The sequence below is a fragment of the Gambusia affinis genome, linkage group LG24 (genome assembly GCF_019740435.1).
Source record: "Gambusia affinis linkage group LG24, SWU_Gaff_1.0, whole genome shotgun sequence".
Classification (NCBI taxonomy): domain Eukaryota; kingdom Metazoa; phylum Chordata; class Actinopteri; order Cyprinodontiformes; family Poeciliidae; genus Gambusia; species Gambusia affinis.
This window is the reverse complement of record NC_057891.1, coordinates 8172816-8190164: the sequence shown is the minus strand read 5'-3', so window position 1 is coordinate 8190164 and position 17349 is coordinate 8172816. Positions and strand designations below refer to the sequence as shown.

At 43.4% G+C, this 17349-nt stretch overlaps 2 protein-coding genes across 3 annotated transcripts; both read right to left on the bottom strand.

Annotated features, from left to right (window-relative positions):
* Positions 1-384: 384 nt before the first annotated feature.
* Positions 385-1777, bottom strand: rpl31 (ribosomal protein L31). Its single transcript, XM_044110501.1, is given in 6 exon segments — positions 385-443; positions 530-642; positions 1217-1308; positions 1311-1369; positions 1476-1504; positions 1674-1777. Coding segments are annotated over 6 exon segments (429 nt in total). The 3' UTR covers positions 385-411.
* On the bottom strand, positions 1701-17048 carry zc3h13 (zinc finger CCCH-type containing 13). Of its 2 annotated transcripts, none has more exons than XM_044110421.1 (21): positions 16886-17048; positions 15299-15475; positions 14964-15067; positions 14766-14880; positions 14496-14607; positions 14214-14380; positions 13981-14129; positions 13706-13906; positions 13201-13365; positions 12176-12498; positions 11651-12067; positions 10932-11165; positions 10270-10744; positions 9176-9372; positions 7286-8497; positions 6464-7087; positions 6240-6380; positions 5961-6161; positions 4966-5129; positions 2240-4890; positions 1701-1777 (listed from the first exon to the last, which is right to left on the bottom strand). In XM_044110421.1, the coding sequence occupies exons 2-20, from the start codon at positions 15464-15466 to the stop codon at positions 4690-4692; spliced, it is 5370 nt and encodes a 1789-aa protein (XP_043966356.1). In that variant the 5' UTR covers positions 15467-15475; positions 16886-17048; the 3' UTR covers positions 1701-1777; positions 2240-4689. The 2 variants fall into 2 exon arrangements, with proteins under 2 accessions (XP_043966356.1, XP_043966357.1); XM_044110422.1 differs by having other exon boundaries at positions 9260-9372.
* Positions 17049-17349: the final 301 nt, after the last annotated feature.

The following is a 17349-nucleotide window of genomic DNA, read 5'->3' as shown; positions in this document are numbered from 1 at the left end:
TTCCATAATTAATCAAAACTCTTAGTAACTTTTGGTTAAAACATATATGAACAAAACAAATGCCTGTTTTAGCATTTTTTTCCACAAGAAATGACTATTAAACACATCCTTTATCTTAAGTTGGAAACTGTTTTTCCTACAAATAAACAACCAATAGAAAAAAATGTCTTATTGCCCATCATGCTGTCATTTGTATTGGTCTGACAAAACTAGTAAAATACATTTAAAATTTCATGGTTGTAACATTAAATTTGAGAAAGTTTAGTCAACACACTTTCAGGTCAGGTTTATAAAGAAATGCATCTGGACTTTTCACCATGTTATTATGGGAACAAATAAGTGACAAGAACGAGCGCAAGAAAAAAGACAAAGATAAGCTTTTTTTTTTTTTAGTTTTCATTTATTCCACATTTAATTTTCATCAACATTGACAGTCTGCAGACCTGTTGAAAAATGAAGAAACAAATTATTATTACACATCTGTATTGCTTGTACGGACGCTTCAGAGTCAGGGGCCTGAGGATTTTACCTTTGCACGTGGTGACAGGAACGTATGTGACCAGGGTGTAGAGTTTGTTGGGAGAGTCCTCATCCTCGTTACGCTTCCTGGAAAGCCGTACACGCATCCTGTACGGCACGTTCCTGCACAACACATCAGGAGAAGGCGACTCAACAGCTGCTTCAAGTGCCAAACAAGCTAGAATAAAACCTCACAGGTGCCATCCGTTTGCACCTCTACGTCCAAGTTCAGTTTTGTTGACATCTTGATTTTTCGTCAGAACCAATAGCCCAATTAAATCAGTCCAAAAATATATTAAAAAAATTCTACAGAACAATGTATGAACTCCAGAAAGCACAAAAACAATATTTGGAGCTATAAAGAATGTATGTAGTATAATTATCACCAACTTGAGTTAAAATTTGTCCAATATTTTTCAATGATCCAACCACAAAAATAAATATTAATGTACAGCTTTTAAGTAGATTACACAAATTAGTGGCTAGAGAGCAGCCAAAATGAAATTGTGATTTAGGTGTGATTTTATATTACATAAGGCAATAGCCTCCTAGAATAGTGAGATGCATTAAATGCACCATCATGTATTTCAATAACAAAAAAAGTGGAAAATTTAAATAATGGTTTTTGTTTTTTTTTTATGTTAAACATATTAATTTTCTTTTTGTTTATTAGTGGAAATCAGACTGACTGACTGACCTGATCCCCTTGCTCCACACTGCTTTGTTGAGGCGAGTGTCGATGCGGACATCGGGAGTTCCCATCTCCTTCATGGCAAACTTGCGGATCTCGTTGATGGCACGGGGAGCCCTCTTCTTGAAACCCCTACATGAGACATTTCAGTCACATTAACTGCAGAAAGGTGGACGAAATGAGATTCACACATTGTCGGATTGTTTACACATCCTTTTACAGTTTATCAGCAATTATTAAATAGAACTTTTTGTTCTCTATGCACAATCAGGAATATTTAACAGTGATGGACATCTGCATAAACAGACAGAAAAATACGTTTTAGCCCTTTTTGATTTTCCTTGAATTTCTAATTTCTACAAAAATATTAATGAGTCAATACATTGAAGTATTTTGACCTGTCCTAGTGTTTAAAAAAAATAGCAAACTGCGCTTAAAATACTCGTTTTTCTGCAGTACTCACACTCCATGAATGCGCTTGTGGATGTTGATGGTGTACTCTCTGGTCACCACCTCGTTAATGGCTGAACGCCCCTTCTTTTTCTCTCCTTTCTTGGTTGGGGCCATCTGGAGAACATTAATAATATATTACAGTACCGATTTAGTTGATTTTGGAACAAATGCTAAAACTACAAGGCAGCTTCAGCCTCAGCTAGCATCAATCTTACACAGAAAAGCGCCTCATTAGCATTAATTTGGCAAAATACAACATTATTAAAAATAAAATATAAACTACAGTATATAAACTTAAAACGCAATAAAAATAATTTGATAGAGTATCAATTCTGTTTCTAAAACAGAGCAACCGTACTTAGATTAGCCACGCTAGCTGAAGCCACATCTCCCGATCCCCTGCTACATCTCATCGTTGTAACTACAAAATCATACGTTCAACTATCTAAAACACGATGTGGAATTTTATAGTCCCTATATACATACTTATAACGCTAAAGTGCAACTCTTTTTTGCTTTTAAAACACAGGATGGTGATGGATTGTAGATGGTTTTGATCCCGATAAACGTACTCACCTCGGCTCGTAGCTGAGGCGGAAGTCGGAAGGACGGACCAAAACGAGAGCGGAGTACTTGAAGGAAATGGGTCCGCTGGAAATAAAATACACTAGAAACAGATATATGAATAGTGGTTCCCAATGCTTTAGAGTCAACTAGAAGCATTTTTTGGCAAATAATGACATTGATAAATACATATAAAAACAATTGAATCAACTACTTAAAGTTAAGAAAATAAATCAAGTATAATTTACAAATTTAATAACCCGAAAACAAACAAGGACTTTTGGTGCTGCGACTTACCCGTTTCCCTTTGTGGAAGGATGAACGAGGCACTTATTTTTTCCAGAACATTTGTATTTCCGAGAAAAAACTTTCTGCTCTCCAGACAGACTTGTATCATAACTATTTAGAATAACTTTAATGAAACCCCATGGAGTCGTTTTTCCCTAATTTTCTATTATATTATGGGTAGACCACCGCCAAACGTGTTTAAAAAACCTAACCCTATTCCATCAAAAGGCTTTGTTAATATAATAAAGGTAAAAAATCCAATAAAAATAATTATTTTTGTTTTCGTTGATTTCATCACAAGGAGTAAATTCTTGTAATCAAACATAGTCAACTTAACAGAAAAAACTGTAGATTACTAATTATTAATAATTTTATTCAATCAGACAGCATGAACCAGTATTTTAACATCATTATTAAATAATTACATGATAAATTAACCAATCAGATACACCCAATTTATCTAAATTATATGGGGTCTGTTTAAAAAAAAACAAAAAAAAAAAAACACCCCTGTCCTGATATAAAAACTGTCCAGGTTTTGGTTTTTAAATTGCTTTGTGAAAGAGTAATTAATGAATGTGTAGTAATGTGAAGAGCAGCAGTTATAATAACTTATGCGAGTGTAGCAAATTAATGTACAGATAAATTCAGGTTTAATTTGATACATTCAGATAAAACTATCAATTGTAATTGTCAAATTTAATAACCCAAAAACAAACAAGGTCTTCCAGAGGGAAAGTTACCCGTTTCCCTCTGTGGAAGGATGACCAAGGCACCTATTTTTCCCCCGAACCTCTGTATTTCAGAGAAAACCAAAACTGTATAAATTGTACACTACTGATATTTTCATATTTTATTTTTTTTTAGTTATCAGAATGGGAGGAGGAGGTAGGAGAGTCGTGCAGAACATAACGGTTGGTTAAATGAAGGAACCACAAGGGAAAAACTGAGAAAAGGAAGGAAGGGCTGAAGCCATGACCCAGAAGAACATAAGAAAGAAAGAAACAAAGAATGGATGGGAAGATTCTCAACAACATACTGATATAATTCCAGCTGAACCACCTGAACCATGAGTGAAATACAAACCAAGAAATAATCATCAAAATATAAAGAAATGCCAGGAGAAAATTTGGATGGTTGGACTCAAGGAACGAAGTACAAAAGGAAGAAATCTAGTCAGACACATATTTTCAGCTCTTCAGACTTGTCCCAATTTAACCACAGCATAAGAATGTCATTCTACATTTATTTTACAATAGAAAACAAGTCAGAACCACACCAAACATCATTACTTGTACACTTTGAAATTACACAGAAAAACTGTTTTCTGCCGTTCACGTGTGCAAGTCCCAACACCACAACCAGATTTGTCCTCGTCTTCATGATGTCGGGTGTGACGCAATCCTGAAACAAAGGTGGTGCAAGGGTGAAGTCGCACTGAATCCAAGGGCTCCTGTGCCAATCCATTGTGCCAACAGAGCCAGAGCACACGGCCTGCACCATTCAAATCCTCACTGATTATTCGCTAAGCATCAGGCTTTTTCCTCTAGGGAATTTCCTTTTTCTGTGGGTTGACAAGGAAACTCAACATGGCAGTGTTTGCCTGCTAGTGCTTTGCACACTCTTCAGTTCAAGTCATGGAGTCACTGCCAAGCCATTCATTCCAGCTATATTAAGCACATTATACTGTTTATACAGACTAACGGAATAGTTTGGCAGTGCTTTTTAGTAAGTTCCTTCAAGTCTCTGCAGGATGTGGATTTTTACCCTCACCAAATCTGCTCATTTGTTATGAACATGAAATGTTCCATATTTTCACGACTGGACGGTCAGTTTTGTGCAAAGCAAAGAAGCCGGAAGAAGAAAAAGCCCCGAAGATCTAACCATTTTAATGCACATTTATAGCAACCAATGCAGAACATACAAAAACAAACGAGTAACTTGAGCTTGTTAGTCGGGGGAAGATCTGGACATCAAAAATCACTTTTAAAACAGGACGAAAACACAAATTAGACATGTTTACTACAGCGTACACTTCTTTGGGCTCGTCAGCAGGGGGTCCTAGAGTATGTTCACATGGTCACACCCTCTTATTACTAACCAGGGCTCTTATGTAAAGAAAAGTGATGAGGTGTACAGTTCGAATGACGACTTTTAATGTGTTTTTTTTGCTCTCAGGACACGCAAACCTCTGGTTGAGCTGTGCTCAGCTTGCTGCTGCCTGTTTCAGCAGCCTCACCTGCCGGAGCCGACCCGCTCTCTGACCTCTCCGGGGCGGAGGTCGGACCCGCCGTGGTCCTTCTGAAGAGGCGGATGCTCATCTGGAGCAGCTCACTGTCCACCACAGGTGTGGTGGGGTACTGCTTCGTTTGACCCTATTGAAAGGAAGATTTTTTTGATTTTTTACACACGCATAATTATTAGTTATGAGTTAAGGAGCATTTAGTTACCTTTTCGTTTTTCAACAACTGCCGGCGAATGGCAAAGTCCCTGCGAGCGCATAGCGCCTTACAGCATGGTCCCAGGTTGCTCAGTAAGCCGGCCCTCTCCACCCGTCTGTTCACGGCAGCCATGTTCAACGCTCCCAGGTCGTGCTCAAAGAGCTTGTCAGCGTCTGACATGAGAGAAACAAGAGCGTCATCGATTACGAAATCATTTAAAATCAGGAGCAAAATCAATATGCAATCATCTGAAAGAATAAAATAAAAGAATAGAATAAAAACATCTCTTCGCCTGGCTTTCTAACCACGAGGCCAAACGGAGATTTTATTAAAGAGGAGCAACAAAAGCAAATGAGGAGGATCAGCAGTGCTTGCTAACAACTGATGGTGTAATTCTAGACGGATTACAGTGGAGCATCTTCTCTGCTGCCCCGGAAACAGAATCAGGAGACTGTCTTCAGTCAGAGGCCTCCTGAGATTTGCTGCGAGACTGACAACTTCTGGAGATCCTTCCTGCCCAAAGTATTACCATTCACAACTACATTTTGAAGATACTTGGAAGACATAAGTAACAACATCTTGAATTTACTGAGAGATTTCGTCTTTTCCCCCACTCTGCTTTCCCAATTTTAAGTAGATTTAGCTAATTAATGATCAAATTTATAAAATGTTTACTTTATTTACCAATATACTTCATATGGAAAAATGTATGTTTGAGTTTATGCCATTATGGTGCAACGAGGAGGAGTCACACTGCCTTGCTTATAAACAGTTTGCAGTATTGCATTTTTACTACACAATTTATATTTACCTCATTTATGAGCTTTTTATCCCCCCCAATATCACATAAATCTTAGAACTAGTATATCTGAATTCAAAACTTTAAACTTAAAAGTGAGTAAGCATTTTCCAAAATCTGCAAGAACTATGAAACTGGATGCATATAGAAAAAACGCAAAACGACAGCATCATCAATCGATCATTTTCAGAAAATCAAAACACACCTTTGGGGTCGTCCAGCTCCGACTTGCACACCTCTTTGACTTGTTCCAAGAGTTCTGGGCCAGCGAGGCGCTTGGAAATGCCGGCCCTCAGCAGGACGGCGCCTGGCGTGAAGCGGAGCAGAGCCGCACCCGCCGCCCGCGGCTCCTGCTTCTGTTTGGGCATTAAGCTGGACCAGTCCACGTCGATCACATCCAGGGGACCTGTGGACATGTGTGACGTTAAATCATTTTGTGAGATTACTTCAAAGAATGACGACAGAAGGCAGAAAACTGCCATGCCTGTGATTTTCTCCTCCTCCTGCTGATCCTCCTTTTTCTGGCTGTCGGCCAGAATTTCATCCAGCTCATCGTCGCTGATGGGTTCATACTCCTCTCCAACAGAAGCGATGGACTGCTCATCTTCTTTACCATCATCCTCTCCTAGAAAAAAATAAACTTTTAATTCACATGAAGAAATGCAGGAGATGAGGAGACGTGGGGGGATTTTTGTCTCATCTTCTCACCGTCGATGCTTTCGGTCTTCTCCGGCTCCCGCTGATCTCCAGCTGGATGGTGACTGTTGCTGGATTTCTCTGGCTCTGGAGAGCTGAAGGCTTCTCTTGGGAGCAGAGGCTCGAAGTCGCTTCTCATCATGTCACCTCTCGCGTCTCCTCGCGCTGCAGCTCTCAGGTCGCCGTGTGGCGGCAGGTCCATCATCACCCTCTCCCGTTCTCGATCTGCACCTCGATCGCCCCGGCCGTCTCGGTCACGCTCTCGCTCGTGCTGCTGGATGAGGCCCTCTGGGAGCAGCCGCTCGCGCTCCCGGATGTCCCTCTCGCCCCTTAGCAGCGGCTCCCGGCCAGGACGCATCAGCAAGGTGTTGCGACCCCTGCTCGGCCAGTCCCTGGGTTCCGGCTCCCAGTCTCTCTGGGGCTGGACGGGCTGCTGGACGGGCTCCTGGACGGGCTGCTGGAGGTGCAGCGGCGGCGGCTGCTGCTGGTTCTGCTGGGGCCGGAAGTCCTTGCGCTCTCGCTCGAAAGGCTCCCGTTCTCGACTGTCGTAGGAGCCGGCTCGCGACCTTGACCTGCCCTGCCTCTCAGAGTCCGGAGAGCTGCGCCTGGAGCTGTGACTGCGGGAATCCTGACGGTCTGAAAACAAGTCAGATTGGAAAAATTTAGGGCTGTTTTGTCTTAATTACTGCTGTTCTTTCAGCAAATGGCCTATTTTTTGAGTCTGTATAGTCCAGCTAACAATTAAACGTTTACTAAATCAGCTGCCGATATTTCAACAATTGATTCATCACGATTAATCTGATTAATGGCTTCATTCAAGTTATGAATCCTGACCTGAAGAGGTGCTGCGGCTGGGCTCTCCTCTCCGCAGCTGATCAATTCTGGATTTCCTCTCGCCGCCAGGAGGATCGCCCACCATCGGCCGTTCTCTCTCTCTCTCCCGCTCTCGCTCTCGGTCCCGGTCTCTGGAGTTGGAGCCCTGCAGCCGGCCGCGGCGCAGGCGGCCCCCCTGAGGGTCGTCCAGGTGGGCAGACTCGCTGGAAGGCGAGCGCGGGCGTCGTCCCGCCGCCCGGCTCTGATTGCTGCCCATGCTGCTGCTGCGCGCCGGCTCCGGCGGAGGTTTCCGCAGCAACGGCTGGGACATGAGTGGCTGCGGCGTCAGAGTCTGCAGCAGCATGGGAGGATCCGGGGAGAGCAGCGGGGCGATGGGTGGCGGGCCCCCCCGGTCTCGGCCCATCCTGTGTCCGACACCCCTCCTCAGCGGTTCGGAGGGAGTCCTCTCAGCGGGAGGGGGCGGAGCTTGTGTGTCCACCGCTCCTCCTCTGTCTGACTCCTCCTCATCGGACCAATCGCTGAAGTTGTTTGTTTTGGAAAGTGGGGAGCGCTCGGTGTTTGTGGCGGCGGCTCTGTGACGATCTGGTCTCATGGACGGCGGTGGCGTCCGGGGGCCTCTCTTCCTCTTGCTGGGCACCGCTTGGACGGCCGTCTCCTCCTCTGACGCGTCAGACTCCCCGCCTGGCGACCGCTTCCTCTTCCTCTCATGTCCCTTCTTCTTGGCTCCTTTTCTCGGCGAATGTAAAGGCGGCGGAACGTCTGCAGACACGCTAGCTGGAGGCTCTGTGGGAGCAAGAGCGCCCCCTACAGAAATATCCTCTTCCTTACGCCCTTTTTTCACTGCCTTCCTCTGCGTCTTCGTCTTCTTTTTGCCTTCCTCGTGGGATTGGGCGGTGGCGTCTTCGCTGCCGACGGGAGTCGCTGCTAGTGGAGGCGATGGAGTTGATTCTCTTTGGTCTCGGCCTCGGCCGCGTGAGTCTGACGTAGCATCAGGGAGGTACTCCCCCCGCCTCTCGCCTCCTCGGCCTCGATCTACGCGCGTCTCCAGCTCGTCGTGACAGCCGCGCGCGTCCCGCTTGTCCCTGGCTACCCGGCGGTCCTCGTCTTTCCAGTAAGCGGCCTTTTCACTCGCCGCAGCGCTTCGTGGCGGCGACCGGGACAAGCGGTCCTGAGGCCTCACCACCTGGCTCAGCAGACGGTGCTTATCCCCGCCTGCACATAAAACACGTAGACGGGGAAAGTGCCAGAAATTAAACACCCTATTTTAGGGACGTAAACTACATATTTATAGACGGGTAGAAATGTTTTGGCACCCCTGATAAAGACATTTAAAAAGTCTGTAAATAAATAAAAAGATGTTAATGCAGCGACAAGAACTGACTCAAACATTTACAGCATGTCAGTGTCACCCGGTCTCCATAGCAACCAACCTAGTTTTATGGAGGAAAGGAGAGACTGCTGGAAAAAAATGTGCACAGGTAAAAGGGATGACCATAGTTATGTGTATCCATGGCAACATACTGGAAGTTTTTTTTGTTTGTTTTTACAGCCGGGAGCATTTTCAAAGGCTCACATAAAACCTGAATTACAACTCAGTTAAAGAGAAGCAGCAAAAGCAAATGTAGAATATAATCTTAATTTGCTGATTTGTGCACCCTTGTTTTCCTTAACTGAATAAATCAACACATAAATTAACAATTACATTTTTCAGAGCGGGTCGGTACCACCGCAGTAAAAGCTGCATTTATTTCAAGGCTTTTCACGCATTTAAAAAATTTTTATTTTTTTTTTAACCAAGAATGGTTGCGTCCGATTGGCCGATAAACAGAAGGGTGTATTACACAAGCAAATCAAACAGGAGTGTGTCCTTTTCAAAAAGATTTTCCCTACTGTCAGATGGAGGCAGACACACAGGGCTGGGGAGGAGGGGCTGTGGGTGGAGCTTGGCCTGCCCGCGGCCAGTCGGGGGCTCACTTTTGTCCTCGCCGCTATTGTAGCCGTCGCTGTCCGCCGGGCTGAAGTCCCGCGCCGTTCGCTTGGGCAAAGGCTGGGGGCTGGGGCTGCTCTCCACCCGGAGCCTTTTACGACTGCAGAGAGGCGACGAGAACGAAAACAATCATGAGCCACAGCAGGTGAAAGGGGCACAATTTATTCAATATTAAAATTAGAAATGTGTGAAGAAAAGCTGTACAATTGAGTTGAGATTTATTTTTTAAACCATAACTATTTACATGTATAATTCTTCTCTATTATATATATTTTTTAAAAACTGAATCCAAATATTTTTCATTCAGTCAAGCTGAAATAATTATTGTTTTGAATTTAAAAATAATTTTATAGTCCCGTATTTTCTGAAGCCAAGAAAATATTATTTTTATCATTTCACCTTCAACATTGTATAATTTTATAGTGGACTTTGCTAATGTAAAATTACAAAATTTAAACTTCCAATTTAGGTATTTATCCCATTTTGCCTTTCAAACTACACGTCATAATCAAAATTCATATTCTTCTACTTTGTAGAGGGATACAACTCAAAAACACAAAATCTTACCAAGTATGTTCGATCTGATTTTAAGTGCAAATATCTTATTAGACTTGAAAGAGGGAAAAAAACTAACCTATAAGTAACTTTTTGGCAAGATATAAGAGCTTGTTTTAAGTAAAAAGTTCAACTGGCAGATTATCTCACTTTTAACAAGATATGTTTCCCAGGTTTCAAGTAAAACAATCTGCCACTTTTGATCCATTTTAAGATATTATTTATTTCAAACAAGATGTTGCTCAAAAGTTAAGTTTTGTCTTATTTCAAGAGTAGATAAAAATACTTGGCAAGATTTTGTGATTTTAGACCGTTAAACCCTCCTGCAGCATCACTCATTAAAATGTAATTCTATTTATTAAAAATGAATGAATGGTTCTGTGGTTCGATGTTTTATTGTATTCATCAGATTCAGCAGATGAAAGAGGAGATGAAGACGTGCCTCATCTTCCGCTCGTCTCTGCTGTCCTCTCTCCTGTCCCGCCTCTCCTCCCTCCCTCTCTCTCGCTCCTCCCACTCTCGCTGCCTCTCCCGCTCCCTCTGTTCTCTCTCTCTTTCCCTCTCTTTCCTTTCCCTCTCTCTCTCCCGCTCTTCCCTCTCTCTTTCCCTCTCCTCTCGCTCCCTCTCTCGCTCTCGTTCCTCCCTCTCCCTTTCCCTCTCTCTTTCCCGTTCTCGCTCCCTCTCTCGCTCTTTCTCCCTGACCCGCTCCCTCTCTGCCTCTCTTTCTTTCTCTCTCTCCTTTTCTCTCTCCCTCTCTCGCTCCTTCTCTTTCTCCCTCTCTCGCTCCCTGTCTCTCTCCCGCTCTCTCTCTCGCTCCCTGTCGCGGGCCCTGTCGTCCCGTCTGTCCTCCGCTCGGTCCGTCCTCCGCTCGTCCCTCTCTGACTCCTCAGATCTCCTCTGATATCTGTTTGGAGAACCTGAAAAGAAAAAGAGGAAACAATCTAAACTTTCTCCAACTTGCGCAAAAATATGATAAACGTAAGACATTGAAATGTTATAGCAGATAGGAAAAAAATATCTAATCAAAAGAGAAATTAAGAAATAACCACTTGAAACACATCAGGTTAATTTCTTGATTTGAATTACTTTCAAAGCGACACCCACCTCTGTCTCGGTTGTCCCGGTGATCCCTCTCTCCATGCCCCCCCCTCCGGTCGTAGGACGAGTCTCTAGCGTGGTCTCTGCGGTCGCTCTCGTAGCGGTCCCGATCCGAAGTCCTGTCCGAGCCTCTCTCGTTGCCGCTCCGCTCCACGCTTCGGTCCCGGACCGTGCTGCTCCGCGACTCCCAGTTGTCATAGCCGCTGTCCAGTTGGGAGCTGCGGGAGTTTCTGTTGGAGCCTAGTGCAAGAAAAAAAAAAAAAAAAAACGTAATTAAGGGTTTCTGGAGGTTTCACCAACTCAAATATAAAACATATTAGTCAATGTCAATTTTTTTTTAAATATCTGAAATATTGCCAAAGTCAGCTAAAGTCTTTCCTCTGCTTTTACATCTCCCAAAATGCTGTATGATTGTGGATCAGAGTTACTGTTACTGTTATTGCCCAGGCTTTCTACTTAGCAAAGGTATATTAGCAGCTAGTTAGCCGTAGCCTCAGTCGTCTCGAGTTAGAACACAGTGAGTGAAGATGTCTGAGTGTCTTAAACATTTACCTGACAGAAAAGTCCCACAAAACAAAAATAAGCTCTAATTTAAGACCAGTGATTAATGGATTTAAGGCCAACTCACGTTTTTAAAATGAGTTTGAAATATTTTAAAAGCATAATTTTGTATACATGAAGTTAAGGATGGGTGGACATCCGGTATTAGGTGTGTTTTGTAGGACCTTTATCAGAGGCTTCGTTGGCGCGCCCCCTTCCTCTGCCGTTCCTCTCAGCTCTGTCCAACTTGCTCTCCGTCCTCCCTCCATCGTCCCGTCCGTGACCTCGCCCATAAGCCCTGTCGTCCGGAGGCGGCTCCTCCTTCCTGTAGGCGTCGCTCCGCTCCTTTTCCCTCCCACGGTCCTTCTCTCGTTCGCGGTCGCGGCGTTCCAGCGACTCCCGGCTGGAGCGAGTCTCCGCCTTGATTTCTCTGGAGTCCTTCAAATCCCTGCCGTCTCGGTTGTCACGGGAATCTCGCGTTGCTTCTCTCGCTCGCTCACGAGCGTCACGTCGCTCGCGGGCCTCTCTGGTCTCCCGATCATCTCGAACTTCGGAGTCGTAGTCGCGATCGTCGCGATCCCTCTCCCGTTTGCTGCGGCTCTCTGTTTATAGACAAGACACAGACATTTAAGAGCATTCAAAAGGAAATTCTAACAATAGCAGAATTCATCAGTGGAGTCGTGAGATATGCCAGAATAAACAAATGATACCATCTCTGTGGTCATGTCTGCGCTCCTGGATGGGCGGGGTTCGTTCTCGGTCGCCGCGACTTCGCTCTCTGCCCCTGGAGTGGTGGCGGGCGGGGCTGGACCTGTTGGACCGCCGGTGTGGGGAGGAGGCGTCGTGAGAGGCGGGAGGCGATCGGGAGCGACGAGAGTGGGGAGGCGAAGAAGCGGTGACCTGCACCGCGGAGCTCCGGTGGTAGGAGGGGGAGGAGGAACGGCGCCGCCGAGGGGAGGGGGAGAGGCGATGGGCGGAGGAGCCCGACTGGGAGGAGGAGGAGCTGCGTTGGTGGCGAAGTGGGGAAGGAGACCTGCGGCAACAAAACCAATCCCATATCACTACTGGGCTTCAATAATAGATCAGGTAAAGTAGGAAGAACACTTAAATTAAAATCAGCACTTTTAAAACATTTTTAAGGTACAATTTTAAACTTCTCCATCTCCACTTTGGAGATAAAACCAATTTAAAGGAACTAAATCACATATCACTTATTACTGCTATTAATAATAATAGTATTTTATAGGGATTATCCAATCAGGTGTTTTGCTGGCGATTACGATACTGATCATCCATGAGGTCGATCTTTGCCGATCGCCTGGAATGACTGTTAATTTTTCGGTTTAGGTAAAAATAATAATAAATCTGAATTATTGAATTATGTTTGTCTATTCAAATCTATTCAACGACTTGAATTATCTTTCAGGTTATTTGTTTAGCTTTCTGACCGTGATGCTAATCCGGGCGTGCGCTGCTTTACCTACTATCTAGCCGCTCCGGACGTCCGTTTTTTTCCTGCAGTGAGCCTTGATATAGCCAAACCTCGTCAAGTGCTTGTTTTTTAATGGCCATATTAAATCTGTTGTGTTGATGCATTTTGACGTGCTTCAATCCAACAATAGATTGAACTTCATAACAAAACTGCGCAGTTTTAAGGTCTTCATACATAAAATTCAAGCACTTTCAAGGATTTCAAGCAATCCCAAGGGACACTAAAAAGAGAACCTGGACAAACCTTTGAGGGGGGAAGGCTAGAGACGAGGCTTTATGGGAAGCTTTGGGGGAAGCTGACTTCTTCCTAGCTGGAGGTGAAGCGTCTCTGGAGGGAGACGACATGCTGCCTGAATGCTCCTCTGATGTCAGCGCACGCTTGGCCTTGTGGGAACTCTCTGAACGATCCCTAGAAACACAGAAGAAAGCAAAGCAATTACGGCAAAAATGATAAGAAAAGCAATTCTGTTTAACAAATCTGGTAAATTGCGTGAATTTAAATGTGGGTTTACGAACGTGAACCAGCTTTTTTGCATCAACTTGGATTGCACGGCATATTAAATACAAAAAAATGGGTCGTTCTGGAATATTAGAACAAACTCTAACAGCTTGGCCAATGTACAAAGCATTCGATGGAGGCAGCATCATGTTTAGAAAGCTTAGTAGGAAAAAACTTGAAAAATGAATATATGTTTTCATAAATTAAAGACAAAGGAGAGAATAAGAAAACTTTGGTTGTAACAGCTGACCTGCGTTTCTCCTTCTTCTCTTTGTGTTTTTCCATATCTCTGCCCCGATCTTTCCCTTCCTTCTGCTTCTCCTCTGTCTTCTCCTTGTTTTTGTGTTTGCCTTTATGCTTCTTCCCGACAACAGGAATGTCCAGCGGGACAGGGGGAGGAGGACTCGGCGTGCGGGGGCCTTTTTTCTTGCTGTGGCTCGCTTTTGTTGGTCTAACAAAACATAAAATACAACTTAGTCACTGCGAGGAGGTCAAAACCATCTTCTCAAAAAGACTCCTCCATACCTGGTTGTTTCTGACACAGCTAATGCCAGTGCTAACTTCTTCTCCTTCTTCCCAGACCCCGCCCCTTTGACGCCACTCTTGTGTTTCGGGGAGCCGCTGGACTTTCTGGACACAGGCGACTCTTTGGAGCTCAGCAGCTCATCAGAGACCTGTTGGATGGAAAGGATCAAGTCGGGAACCACGGCAACAACCAAGCTGCGTCTGAATCTTTGAGCAATCTGGCGCCCTCTTACCTTCGGCAAACCCGTGCTTCTGGTTTTGGCGGGCGTCTCGTCCTTCTTGATGACTATATCTTCTCTCTTGTCCAGGTTCTCCTGCTCCAGCTGCATCAGTTCTCGCTGAATTTTCTGCCGCTTCATCTCGAGGGATAACTCGTAGTCGTAGTCGCCGATATCAGAATCTGAACATCAAATGGGAGGAGATAAATGTTTAGTGCACAGAAACACACCTGGTATAGCATTTTATGAGACATAAGAACATTCTGTGTTATTATTATTATTATTGTTATAATGCACCTTCACGATTAGTTTCCCACTCTGCAGGCTCTTCTTCACTGGCCGGGGTGCGCTCCTTTGTGATCTTTATGTCCTCCTTCTCTCTGTGTCGCCCTCTAGAGGGATCTCTCTGCTATTAAAAGACAAACTTACAAATCACTCAAAGTGTACATTTATAAACCGTTCTATTTATTGTTTCTGATTAATGTGGGCTTAAAACAACATCTTACGGTTCCAATCTCCAAAGAAAGAGTCACTACTACTAGAAAAACACTCCGCAGCAGAACTTACTCTCACTGTGGGGGATGTGGGCTCGTCTAGGTCTCGCTTGAGGTTTTCCGGGTCAACATCTTGTCTTTTATTCTTCATCCTCTCCCGCAGGTCACCTGTGGGCCTCTCGGTTGTCCTGCTCGCACAAACAGATACGCTCAGTGTTTGGTTCGATGCGGGCAGAAAGAGGCACGAATCTAATCTGCACGCAGGTCTTACCGGCTGAAGGTGAATCCTTTGCTTCGTGGCTGAGTTCCATGTGTGTAGCGGCAAGTGTTGCCGTAACTGCAGGTACCGGTCTTCAGCCAATTTCTGCAGTGACTCTGAAAAGAAACGCACAGCTTAACCTGAGGACTTTCATGTCTTAAAATCCACATTTTTCCAAACTAAAATGAGAAAAGGTCACAATCAAAGGCATACATACTATTTTTCCTTTTGTGTTTATAGCAGAAATTTCTATCCAGGTGATACGTTAAATATAAAACCACTAAAAGCAACATCTGGTTAACCAGATTTATGGATGTCGCTGAAGAGAAAAAGAGAATGACACATACATCAACAGCATTACTCCCCGTGCTGGGACCGAGTCTCTCAAACACGCTGGGCCGGCGAGAGGGGGCGGCGGGGTTGGTGGTGCTGCTGGTTGTGGCGCTGCTGCTGCTCCCGCTGTCCGAAATGGTTTTTGAATTCTCCACTGTCACCTTCCGCCTGATCTTGGACATTCTGCAGGACTGGGAAAGATTGCAGTATGGATATTGTTGGTTCGAGCCCATTTTTACGTTGGACTCACATTTTTAGTCTCAAAAACGAATCAACTGTCAACATTGATGCTCTATGCAAAACATATCAGATATAGATTAGGGATAAGATACTTTGAATGATCAAAACCTCTGCAGTACATGCTCTACATCAGTCAAGATGGAAATCTATTCTATTTTTGACCTTTATAGATATAAACTGTTTTATTAGTTTTGTGTTTTCACAAACAAGCAAAGGAAAAAAAGAGAAAAGCTGTCGCTGTACTATGTCACATTCATATCATATCATGTCTTCGTTGGTCCTGTTCCTAACCTATCGCCATAATAGTCCCCAAACTTTTACACACTTGTTTCATACTTGAAAATAAGACATACTTTTATATCTTTTTAAGTCATCTTAGTTCCATAAAGTACCAATCTAAAGATACATTTGTCAAAAAAAATTCTTGACAAATTTCTATTTTGTCAAGATAAATTTCAAACATTAATGCTTTGGAAAAACACAAAAATAGACGTATTATTACTTTAACTATTTTCTCCACTGTTTTTTCTTGAAAAGTATCAATAAATGTTAAGTTTGAAAGTATTTGTTTATGGGCCATGACTGCGGTGTCATGCAGTCACAGCCTTAACTACAATTACCCAAAGAAGTAGTAATAAATGCTTCTTATCGTCACTTTTATCGTTTTCACAATAGTAGCCTACCACAAAATATTGAGATAAAACCCTAGGATCCGTATCGCCCACTCCTATGCATGAACTTTTATTTAATTGTGTTACATATCAACACATTATTATTATTAGTAGTACTGACCAAAGAAGTCGCAATTATGCATCCAACATAACGCAGCAACAAATCAAACAAAATACAATCATATGGCAAAAAAGGAAAGTTTAAATCTTTCCTTGATTTAAACTTTTCTAATCTAACGATTTGCGTAAAATTCTACTTTTTCTGACCGGTAGCTGAGTTTTTCTCTTAATGCTGTTGATTTTATAACACTACAAAAGACATTCCAGCGAATCCGGTTTTAATATTTACACAAGTCATCCCGATAGAGTTAGTGAGGAAAACAGCAATGAATGAGCAACAGATGCATCAGCAATGCTCTGCGGCTCAAACAAGTTAGAATTTATGCTGCAGAGCTCAAGGTTTTCTAGTCAGTTTTGATCTAAATATTTAGTCATAATACTGCACCATTTTCTCATTTAATCTGTATGAGAATTCATTTTAGATATTAAGCGGTTACGAAGCCATAGCTTTGACTACTTCAACCGGGAAAATCCTAGCAAATTGAGGCTAATGCTAACATTAGCATGGGCCCTGGAGCAATTTGCAGCAGAATACAAGGTAATAATGCGGATGTATAAACTAGGTCTCACCCAGGATATTGTTTTGGTGTCGCATCTACTTTAGACCAATTAGCGTAGTGAGCTATTGTTAAAATAACAAGGCTTATTCTTTCAAATCAAAGGCAAAGGCTGCCCTCAGAGGCGACATGTTGGCGGAGAGTCGCTCGCCGTTCTTCTTCTATGGTATTGTTTGGGGAACTCTGTAGGTAGCTGATTCAATACCGCCACCAGAGACTTTCTAATACGTTTAATCCTCTTCGGAAGAGGATTGGAGTCTTTGGGGTGGGGAGAGAGACTTAATCTAAGAATTCAGAGAAAAAAGAAAAATGTAATTTCTAAGATTTTGGTTTATTACTCTATACAATAAACAAATGTAATTTATTGCCAAAAAATGTACAAATTTTTTTTTTTTAAATTTTCCATGAAAAACAAGCTGCTGATCAACAGTGGCACCATTGAAGGGGGATCAGCAGACCCAACCACCATAAAGTCAT